A 12,147-nucleotide genomic window follows, 5' to 3' on the forward strand; every position below is an offset into this window, starting at 1 on the left:
ATACATTTTATTCTCAATATTTTCAAAGATGTATTTGCCTTTAAATCATTTCTAAAATTATTATATTAACCAAGGATCAGTACCAATAGTATCGATAGGTAGTTTTATATGACAAATGCTCACTAACATTCTTGATTTTTTATTTACTTTCATTTTAATCAAATCCAAATTATTCCTAATTTCTTAGAGATCTTATTTAACACCTTCCAGGTGGTTCTATATTCTTATGCAATCAGCTGTTCCCAGAAAAACTGAATAATAAGGAAACATACCTAAGAGAGGAGCTTGGGAGATTTTTTTGGTTGGGTATGTGTGTGTCTGGGCGTGTAGGCCTGGGGAGAGTGGCAGAAATACTAATTTGCAATACAGAAAAAACAATGCCATTCACATGGTTCTAACAAAAGTGTCTGACCACCCCCACCCCCACCCACAAGAAGCCCTTAAATTGGGAGATCAAAAGAAACAAAATAATTCCCCCAGCGTATCACCCCATAAATACAATAAAGAACAGCACAGGAAGTGGCAAAGTTTAAAATAATGCCTTTACTGTTAGGACTAGTATGCTGTCATAAGCCACAATCCTTTTGTTTTGGTAAGTTGTTGATTTTCAATAGAAAACACAAATGAACATGTGTACAAGTTCCAAAGTGGACACATCACCTCTGAATTTGGTATCAAATAATTAAATTTATTTTTCAGATATCAAATCTTCATATTTTAAGTTTTTTCCATTATTTTAAACTTCACTTGAATCTCTAAAAAGCTAACTAAGTTCTACTATATGTGCAGTTTAATCTTCTGTAAGATGCTATCAAATTAAACTCTCAGCAGTTTTAAAGAAAAGGGAGTTATCACCAGAAAAACTCATTAAGATCTGACAATCAAAAAGGCAAATAATTTCAAACAGACTAGCTCAGTAGGCAAAATTTATACAATTATTTTTAAATACTGTCTATGTATAACCATTTTCATAAGTAAAAAAAATTAATTTTGTATATACTATGATTTATTAAAAGTACTTATCTTTCCAGTTAAGTTTTCAACTTTGAAAAACTACAAATTAAGTTAAACTAAATTTTTTTGTTTCGTTAGATTATCAGGCTGCTCTCAAAATGACTTTAATTCATTACATTAACTTACGACCATTTTTTTCAAAATGCATATTTGAGTGTACTTAACGGTACTAACATGTAAATCAACTATCCAAATCAAGATCTTCTCCTATCTGCAATATCTTGGTTTTTAAAAGGTAAGTGCTACCTTTTTGTAGCTTAGCACATCAAAAACAGGTATTTAAAAGAGAAAGTTTAATTCTAGCCTATTTATTTTAAACAACACAAAAGTGAAACCTAAAAATAACATTTTATATCCCTCAAAGACAGGTCAAGAATTACTTACCCCATACACCTGCAGCTAAAGATTTATTCTGATTTGGTTCTCTCTCATACTCAGGATTTAAAGATGGCTGAAAAAAAGTTGGAATAAAAAGAATACAATAAATGTTTAAACTGCTCACATTTAAGAAAAAAATCCTTTTAAAAGTAATCTCAGGGACTTCCCTGGTGGTCCAGTGGCTAAGACTCCATGCTCCCAATGCAGGGGCCCAGGGTTCGATCCCTGGTCAGGGAACTAGATCCCATATGCTGCAACTAAAGATCCCGTGTGCCGCCACTAAGACACGGCGCAGCGAAATAAGTAAATATTTTTAAACTAAAAAAATAAAGGTAATCTCAAAACTATACGGAAAAATCTGACATAATATAATGAACTCTTAACTACTAAACACTAATTATTCATAAATCTTACTTTCTGCTTATTCTGCTAACAATTAAAATGGTTACTATCTACACTCACTCCAAGTTGAAGAAAACAAAGGAAGGGTCTTTAAATATTCTCCTCATCCCCAACTATGTGAGGAAAAAGTATGATTTTTTTTTAAAAAGGCAAATGTTAAGAGAATGTAGTCTTTGCATCAATCTGAGAAATCATCCTTTCTTAGCATAAGGTCAAAAGCAGGGAAGAGGAAAATCAGACAATTAATTCCTCAACTCTTCTGTTAGGTTTGCATCACTGAATGTTTAGTTAAACATGCTCATTTTCAAAGCAAAGTACAAATTTATATTTCAAAAAGTGATGCTAGGGTATCAGAAAACTGAGGTGAAACGAAATTGAGCTATTTGTAATGAGGTGGATAGACCTTAGAGTCTGTCATACAGAGTGAAGTAAGTCAGAAAGAGAAAGACAAATACCGTATGCTAACACATATATATGGAATTTAAGAAAAAAAAATGTCATGAAGAACCTAGGGGTAAGACAGGAATAAAGACACACACCTACTGGAGAACGGACTTGAGGATATGGGGACGGGGGAAGGGTGAGCTGTGACAAAGCGAGAGAGAGGCATGGACATATATACACTATCAAACGTAAGGTAGATAGCTAGTGGGAAGCAGCCACATAGCACAGGGAGATCAGCTCGGTGTTTTGTGACTGCCTGGAGGGGTGGGATAGGGAGGGTGGGAGGGAGGGAGACGCAAGAGGGAAGAGATATGGGAACATATGTATATGTATAACTGATTCACTTTGTTATAAAGCAGAAATTAACACACCACTGTAAAGCAATTATACCCCAATAAAGATGTTAAAAAAAAAAAGAAAGAAAACTGAGGTGAGCACTGAATGTGTACTCTAATGCTAATCTTATTAGATGTTTACTCTCTAGAAAAGGGAAATTGTTTAAACTGCTATGAAGAATAAAATGACATAAATTTATCCAAAGTTTTAAAAAACCACATGGTGAGACACAGGAATATAAGTAGGAGGGAAGGAGGAAGAAGACTGGGGAAGGGGAGAGTTATGTACAAAAAGCCTCACAAAATGTAAGGATTAAAAATAATTGAGGGGGCTTCCCTGGTGGCGCAGTGGTTGAGAGTCCGCCTGCCGATGCAGGGGACACGGGTTCGTGCCCCGGTCCGGGAAGATCCCACATGCCGTGGAGCGGCTAGGCCCGTAAGCCATGGCCGCAGAGCCTGCGCGTCCGGAGCCTGTGCTCTGCAACGGGAGAGGCCACAACAGTGAGAGGCCCGTGTACCGCAAAAAAAATAATAATAATAAATAATAATAATAATAATTGAGGGACTTCCCTAGCGGTCCAGTGATTAGGACTCCGAGCTCCCAATGCAGGGGGCCTGGGTTCGATCCCTGGTCAGGGAACTAGAGCCTGCATGCTGCCAACTAAAGATCTCACGTGCTGCAACTTAGACCCGGTGCAGCCAAATAAATAAATAAATATTTTATAAATAAATAAATAAATAATTGAACCTGCCAAGTGTGATCTCTGTAGAAAATGAGCTGTGCTGATAAAATCTGAGAGAGACTTGATGCTTACATAGCACTTACAGAAACCTCATTTGTATTAAAATTATAAGAAACTTACAAAATCCTCAGCCTCAAACTGTTTGCGTTCTCTCTTGTCTTCTTTCCTCCCCGTTTCACTGTCAGGTATGCTGTTTTCATGTAGGCCCTGGCTTTTTCCAGAATGAAAAATACTGCTACGAGAACGGGAACTTCCACCATGGTATCCCCCTCGATGATTTATGTTTTCAGTACCATTTCTTCCATGTGTACGCCATCCATTTTTTTCTTTCCTTCCAAAGTTACCTTTATTTAATAATGGTAAAGTATTATAAATTCAAAGAAGATGGTTATGCTTAAAGATTTAATCACAATCAAAACATTCTTATAAGAATGTGAAGAAAATTATTCTTAAAACTCTACTGTTCCTTAGCAAATTTTACCTCCATTAGGACGTCCAATTCCAGAATCAAAGCCATCTGAAGAGTTGTGTCGTCGACGATTCACATCATAACGATTTTCTGTCCATGAAAAGTTTTCAGAATGCTTTTCAAAATTCAGTGACGACTGAAACAGATTATAAGCGTACAGGTAAACATACATATACAACTTAACTATAACTTGAAAAACTAGTAATACTCTGGTTTAATTTATTTCCAAGAATTTTAAATGGTTAAGAAGAACATTTTATAGTTATTTTCAATGTGTTTGGTAACTGGTAACTTATGAGTTCCATTGTTCATCTATTTTTTTCTACCTAACAGAAACAAGAACACCATTCTGAGCTCAACAGCTATATTTATCCAAAAACGTTAAAGGTAAAAGACCACTGTAAGGAAATCAAAGCAAATACAGTACCCTTCTTTTATAACAAAATGTAATATTGTGTATCACACACTATTTGATTTAAATAGCTCAAGGTTTTCTTCAACATCAGAAAATTATGGCAAATGAAGCTAGTTCTATTTTAAGTTCTGTAGATTTATTTCCAAACTCCTCTTCTCCAAAGCAAATGTTTTTAAAAAAAGTTATCAAAGGAAGAATGCGTAAAAATGGTTTTAAAGAATTAGAAATGTATAAAAACTCACGATTCATAAAGGTTGCTGTTTTTCCCCAATATTAATCCATTAATCTGACAAAATCACAATCAGAACTCCAGAACTTTTTTGTTTTAATGCCCTGACCATTCCATTCCTCTGGATTGTACTAATATTACAATTCTCTCCAGGACAAAGAGTAGAGTTCCTCAGTTACAATACAAACCCACTGCACATAGCCATTTCATCCAACATGGCTGCTGTGGGACTTAACTGGTGCAAGTTCCCCTACTGCCCCTGGCTTCATTCTCATGCTGCTTCTGTGCATGAAAGGTAAAGCCTTTGATTATCTGTCTTCTGCCAGCATCCATGAAACAACAGCAACAGGCTAGCTTGCTAAGCTTTTGAGTAGGGTAAAAACCCAAGCCCTTCACAGACCCTAACAATTTTAGTGATGAGGATGTCACGCTCTCAGAGTTAAAACCTTCTGGAAAAAGAAAAACAAGGGTATGGTCTCTTGGGCCAGACTGGGGCATAGGAGAAGACTCTCCAGGATCTGGCAGCAACTGCTCTCACCCAAGTGATGGGTGGAAGTAAGGGTTCCTCACTGTTTAGCAACCAAGTGGCAAGGGGCAGGACTGAAACAAGATGTCCATACAGTGCTCTGATTGTTGCAAATCTCCTCTGAGTAGAAGGAAGGGATGTACTGTCATGAGATGGGGTCCCACCTGAAAGGCAATATGGCTGTGGCTGCCAAAGTCAAGAGGTCTCCAAAGCGGAACAGCAATGAATATAGAGAGTTTTGGAAAGACTGAACACATTAGAAGTAAGTTTTTTAAGGCTGAACTGCTGCTACTACTGGAAACAAAGAAAAGGCAGAGTGGAAGTATTCTGTGCTCTTCGTACTCCCTCATCCCTTCCTTCCCCACATCAAACTCAGCTGCTTTAACAAGAAAGTCAACTGTGCAAGAACTTAAGGAAAGAAAGAGACAAACTCTTTTAGTTCTGTTGCACACAGGTACCCAAGACACCATCCTAACCACTCCCATGGAGGGGAGACAGTACTAAGCATAAGAGTGGCTGAAAGTTTTCAGTATGGGGCAAAGCCATGGCAGTATGGCACATGGGGGCATGAAAGGTCCCAGCCTGAGTGTTTGCTGGGGCCAGGAGGTACACAAGAGAGAAGGCAACACCAATCCTGGCTTCAGAAGCCAGAATAGCGAAAGCCTCCAAGCCACCCATGCAATCCCCAAAGGGGTAGTCCTTCTCTCCACCCTGTACTTTCCCACATTCCAAGCTAAAGAAATCATGTAACCTCCTGAAAGCTTAGACTGTAACTCTGATACGCATGTACTAAACTCCTTAGTCTGTGTCCCCATAGTGGGAAAAGGCACCACAGTGCCCCAACATGGCCAATAGTTTGGAAAACTCAGCAGTAGGAGAGAGAAATTAAAAGCAATCTTGCAGGGCTTCCCTGGTGGCGCAGTTGTTGAGAGTCCGCCTGCCGATGCAGGGGACACGGGTTCATGCCCTGGTCCGGGAAGATCCCACATGCCGGGACTTTCCTGGTGGCCTAGTGGTTAGGATTCCAGGCTTTCACTGCCGTGGCCCAGGTTCAATGTTGAACCCCTGGTCGGAGAACTAAGATCCCAGAAGCTGCACAGCCAAAAGAAAAAAAAGAAAAAGTGGCTCTTGCCCGAACGCTGAGCTCTTATTGAAAGCAAACAACTCAAACTAAAGACTCACCAATAAAGTGGTACACCAATAAAGAGCCCAAGAGGGCTCCTGACAAAATGGAAATCGTGTGTTCAACGGCACAGGTGGCCTAGCCCTAGAAGTGGCAACTACACTTTGGAGTAAACTTTATTCCTCTGCCTGTCACCTGTAACAAGCCACTATTTCAATAAGGCTCTCAAATCAGAAAAGTTCCCTTAAACGCCTGAGCCTGGCTCACTGATGCTTCAACTAAGTTAAAAGATGATGGTGCACACAGCAGCCATCCAGCCCCAACAACTCTGGAAAACCAAATGGGTTAAGTGCTAATGAGCTACACAGAATAAAAGCTACGATCCTCGTCTTAGATAATATTCTTAAGGACAAGACATTTTATATTTTTCTAACTCTTGGTCTGTTGCCAATGGCCTAGTCATCTCGTCTGTCACCTGAAAAACTATAGACTAGCAGATTAAAAACATCTCTTTGGGGTCACACACTGTGGGAAATTGCAGCTGTTGCTGAGGCAATCTGAGTCACTCATGTTGATTCAGTAAGGCTTGCTGTCTGATGAGAGTGAATGGCACTGAGAACAACTAAAATTACAATGCTGATCAAGTCTTTGGCATACCACCTAGATCCATCATCACACCAGACATGAAGCACACCCACTATCACAGACTGGCTACAAAACAAAGGACTTTATCTTTCTGATGCAGAAGCCACCACTGCATGCCAACTTGTGACTCCTGCCAAAAGTTGGTCCGTTTGTCTCACTGTGAAGAAGACCATATCACACGAGAACTACATCAAACCTTTGAATACTTCATGGAGCTCTCAATGGAGTCTCACTACCACTGAAACTTTTTCAGGCTACACTGTTACTGCTGCAGTCTGATGGGCTAACTCTGGTCACACTACTGTGGCTCTTGAAATTAATTCATGTAATGTTTTTGGCATATTCCAGACCACTAACAGTCCACTAACAGTACATCTTCTGTCAAAAAGGTCATCCCTGCAATGAGCCAATATTCAAAGTACTCAATGAACATTCCATATTCCCTATCCACAAGTACTGATAAGCATTTTAACACATCCCTCATCTCTTCTCACATCTTAGTAAGACAGTCTGGTCAATGAATGCAGCACAGCCAAACAAGGATGATCTCCTCTTAGCCACTTCCTGCATAATAATCAGGATGAAATAAGTGGTGAGTTATGAGATTATACAGACCTCCATTAAAAATTCAAGATTCTGCCCTGATTATCTTGACATGATGTTTCTTTCTTTCCCCTAAGAACAACTGCAGGCCAGGCCACCCCTCAGGATGATGGCCAACCAAAAAGGAATTCAAACAATCTGGTTTGGCCACCTGGATTCTCTTGTTGAACTGGCATGGTCCTACACATACAATGACCATTTGCTTGTGTACACTTCTCACCAAGTCCCCAGTGTAGACCAAGGTGAGGGTGAGACACCTTTATAATGGGTCTCTGAAAATCATTTTAAAATGCCCCTCTCCCAGTCACGTCCAGTTCCTCTAGATAAAAAAATCTGGGTGCAGGCTTTCCTGGTGGCACAGTGTTTGAGAGTCCGCCTGCCAATGCAGGGGATGCGGGTTCGTGCCCCGGTCTGGGAAGATCCCACATGCCGTGGAGCAGCTGGGCCCGTGAGCCATGGCCACTGAGCCTGGGCGTCCGGAGCCTGTGCTCCACAGCGGGAGAGGCCACAACAGGGAGAGGCCCGCGTACCGCAAAAAAAAACAAAAAACAAAAAAACATAATCTTGCCATGGGCCAAATATTCAAAGTACTCAATGGACATTCCATATTCCCTACCTGTACAACCTGTTTCATTCTAATAAAAATTCATATGATTCTCTTAACACTTAAGTGGTCTTAGGTTATGCCATGTATGGCAACTGAGGTTGCAACTAATGATGACACTGTCCATGTTTCTTAACCAAACCAGTGTAATAGTAATCCAAATCAAGTTTAACAACAAATTGGAGTGATCTGTGTCCCTTTGGACAAAATGGAGTGATCTGTGTCCCTTTGAGTGGTATGTTTGTAAAAGGGGTGGGGGGGGAGGATAAGCCACAGAATGCCTTCTATTGAGGATAAGTGTTGCTTTTTGGCCCATCTTATTGCCCCTATAACTGTAGGTAATAACACCAAACCTCAAGTCAGTTTCCCTTGAGTGGATCTGGGGGGTGGGGGGCGCACGCTGCGCAGCATGCGGGATCTTAGTTCCCTGACTGGGGATGGAACCTGCACCCCCTGCAGTGGAAGCATGGAGTCTTACCTTAACCACTGGACTGCCAGGGAAGTCCCTCCCTTGAATGGATTTAAATGGATATAACAGAGTGGCCTTAGACCATATACTGGTTGGCTGAAATAAATCATTTACTGGTCCCCCCCCCAAGTTACTCACAATTGGCTAAATCCTGGTCTCACTCACTGTGCTGTTTGGGACACTGGTAGTAGCCTTCATTAAATGCTGTGTAAAACAAATTAAATGGATTTGGTTCTAGCCTCTGTTTGTTAGATTAATCAGAGTAGCTGAGTGAGTGGTACAACCATGTGAAAATTCAAGTTTGGCCAAAAACATGTATGGCTGATGGGTGGACTATGGGACAGGCAAACCCATCATGGGCCCTGAGCATCCCTGCATGTTCTTATTGTATGCCAAGAATGCAACGCCTTGACAGCTCTTTGTATGGCTCATTTCTCAGGGTTATGTTCTCAGAGAACATTGAGGAACAGGTAACGTCCTACTCTGAGACAAAGAGCAGGCTTCTTATAAATGCAGTAGATTTCCCTCTCAGTGCAAGAATAGCATCCACCTGGGCCCCCTCCATGTCAACTCCCAGAGGTTTTAAGGGACATGAAGAACCAGTACCACAATCATGCTGTACTGCTTGTTGTGCTAAGAGTAATAAAACTCTCTGGGACTTCCCTGGTAGAGCAGTGGTTAAGAATACGCCTACCGAGCTTCCCTGGTGGCGCAGTGGTTGAGAGTCCGCCTGCCAATGCAGGGGATGCGGGTTCATGCCCCGGTCTGGGAAGATCCCACGTGCCGCGGAGCGGCTGGGCCCATGAGCCATGGCTGCTGAGCCTGCGCGTCCGGAGCCTGTGCTCCGTAACGGGAGAGGCCACAACAGCGAGAGGCCCGCGTACCGCAAAAAAAAAATAAAAATAAATTAATTAAAAAAAAAAAGAATACGCCTACCAATGCAGGGGACGTGGGTTCGAGCCCTGGTCCAGGAACACCGCACATGCCACAGAGCAACTAAGCCTGTGTGCCACAACTACTGAGCCTGCACTCTAGAGCCCAAGAGCCACAACTACTGAGCCCGTGTGCCACAACTACTGAAGTTGTGGCACTATACGCACCTAGAGCCCATACTCTGTAACAAGAGAAGCCACCGCAACAAGAAGCCCACACACCACAACGAAGAGTAGGCCCCCCTCGCCACAACTACAGAAAGCCCGCACGCAGCAACGAAGACCCAATGCAACCAAAAATAAATAAATAAATATAAATAAATTAAAAATAAAGCTCTTTGTCTCTGACCTGGAAGTCTCATGTCTTTTGCCAGCATCCATGAAACAGTAACAGGCTACCTTGTTATAGTTACCTTGAAAGTAGGATAAAATTTCAGACCCTTCACAGACTCTGACATATAGCCAGCACAATAAAATATGAATAAGAAACACAAGTAAGAGGACTGAAAATGCAGAGAGAAAACTGATATTATTTGTTAATGAACGTTTTTCCACATTAAAAAATCCAAAAGACATTAGAGTAAAAACTACTGAAGTTTGCTAGAAACAATACTAACACAGACAATATATCTGCAACAAAGACTTAATGTGAAAGCTTTTTAAAACAGCATTTAAGATAGCAACAAGTACTATAAAGTACTTGAACATATATCTAGTGAAATACGTGGGAGACAAAAAAAAGAACTATGTGACTTTACTTAAAACATTAAAGGTCACACACACACACACTTCCAAAACCAATCCCCCTGCAAAAGGCAACCCAAAAGAAAACAAAGGATGTGAACAAGCAATTCTAAGAAATATAAGCCAATGTCCAAGAAACAGTGAAAATACATTTCACAACAAAGATTGGCAACAATGTTAACTGATAACCTAACAAAGTTTTGGCAAGAGTACAAAGTAAAGACAATAGTTATGCACAGCATACAGGGGTATATATCTGCATACCACATGGAAGAGGAATTTAGCAATATAGAACTAAATTCCGGCAATTTTTCTTTTAACTATAGGTTAGAGCCTTGCTATTCAAAGTGTGGTCCACAGACAAGCAGAATCAACAGCATTTTGAAGACTGTTAGGACTAGGACCCCATTAGAGACCTACTGAAATTAGAATCTGCATTTTTTTTTAATAAATTTATTTATTTATTTTTGGCTGTGTTGGGTCTTCGTTTCTGTGCGAGGGCTTTCTCTAGTTGTGGCAAGTGGGGGCCACTCTTCATCGCGGTGCGCGGGACTCTCACTGTCGCGGCCTCTTTTGTTGCAGAGCACAGGTTCCAGACGCGCAGGCTCAGTAGTTGTGGCTCACGGGCCCAGTTGCTCCGCGGCATGTGGGATCTTCCCAGACCAGGGCTCGAACCCGTGTCCCCTGCATTGGCAGGCAGATTCTCAACCACTGCGCCACCAGGGAAGCCCCTAGAATCTGCATTTTAACAAAATTCCCAGGTTATTTTCATAGGCATTAATGTTTGAGAAGCAGAGGCCAAAAGAATTCTTATCCAGGACTTCCCTGGTGGCACAGTGGTTAAGAATCCACCTGGCAATGCAGGGGGCACGGGTTCAAGCCCTGGTCCAGGAAGATCCCACATGCTGTAGAGCAACTAAGCCCGTGTACCGCAACTACTGAGCCTGCAAGTCACAACTACTGAAGCCCGCGCGCCTAGAGCCCATGCTCCGCAACAAGAGAAGCCACCGGAGAAGCCTGTGCACTGCAATGGAGTAGCCCCCGCTCGACAACTAGGGAAAGCCCGTGCACAGCAATGAAGAGCCAATGCAACAAACAAACAAACAAACAAAGAATTCTCATCCATGTATACAAGGAGACAGTTCATGAGTAGTCAATACAGTTCTCTCTAAAGTAGCCTAAAAATATAAACAATCTCAAATTAATGAGACAAATGAAATGTGATACAGAGGCACAAAACAGAATACTGTACAGAGTTTTAAGGTAATTACAGCATATCTGCAGATGTCAACAGGGGAAAAAAATCTCAAAGATATAATGAATATAAAAACAAGGTGCAGACATAAATGATAATCATTTATATAAATGTTTTTAAACACAGAATAATACTATTTATTGATATTCACATACTTAGTAATAATACAAGAACATGCATCGAGAATACCTCTGGGGAAAAAATGAAGACAGAAAAAAGACTGTGATGAAGCATAGAGCAGACTTCAATTGTTTATTTCTAGAAGAGATACAGAACTAACATGACAAAATGTTAAGATGTGACTCTTGGATGGTTAAGTGTTCGTTTAATTATTCTTTATGCTTCTTTGTATGTTTAAATATTTTATTAGAACCATCCACATGGTTCTTTTAGAATTATCAAGACAAACACACTGGAGGGAAATATCTGCAGAATATATAGCAAACAAACCCCTCAATATGAAAAGAGCTATTACAAATAAATCACTAAGAAATAAATTACATGAATAAGCAAGTTCTTAGAAACAGTTCCTAACATAAAAATATGCTCAACCATAATAATGCAAATCAAAACAATGAAGTGCCATTTTTCATCCAATTTCACAAGGATGAAAAAAATGGAAAAACATCCAGTGTTACCAAAACTGAAAAAACTGGTCCCCCCCTTATAAAATTTTTATAGGATTATAAGTTGGTACAACCTTTTTGGACAGCAATTAGGCACTATCTACCAAAATGTATAAATCTTCCAATTTGCTGATTCTGCTGCTAGGAATTTCCCCTACAAATATATAATCAAGAGATGCCCAGGCATTCCT

At 40.6% G+C, this 12,147-nt stretch overlaps 1 protein-coding gene across 1 annotated transcript in view; it reads right to left on the reverse strand.

Moving 5' to 3' along the window:
* GPBP1 (GC-rich promoter binding protein 1) overlaps positions 1 to 12,147 on the reverse strand; it is a 37,094-nt gene that overhangs the window by 21,285 nt on the left and 3,662 nt on the right. Inside the window, exons 2-5 of the mRNA XM_007450756.1 lie at positions 3,798 to 3,921; positions 3,437 to 3,660; positions 1,399 to 1,465; positions 273 to 332 (exon numbers count right to left, since the gene is read on the reverse strand). Coding sequence (XP_007450818.1) covers positions 273 to 332; positions 1,399 to 1,465; positions 3,437 to 3,660; positions 3,798 to 3,921 — 475 coding nt within the window. The remainder of the gene's footprint in view (positions 1 to 272; positions 333 to 1,398; positions 1,466 to 3,436; positions 3,661 to 3,797; positions 3,922 to 12,147) is intronic.

This window comes from Lipotes vexillifer, unplaced genomic scaffold, assembly GCF_000442215.2.
Source record: "Lipotes vexillifer unplaced genomic scaffold, Lipotes_vexillifer_v1.1 scaffold274, whole genome shotgun sequence".
NCBI lineage: Eukaryota > Metazoa > Chordata > Mammalia > Artiodactyla > Lipotidae > Lipotes > Lipotes vexillifer.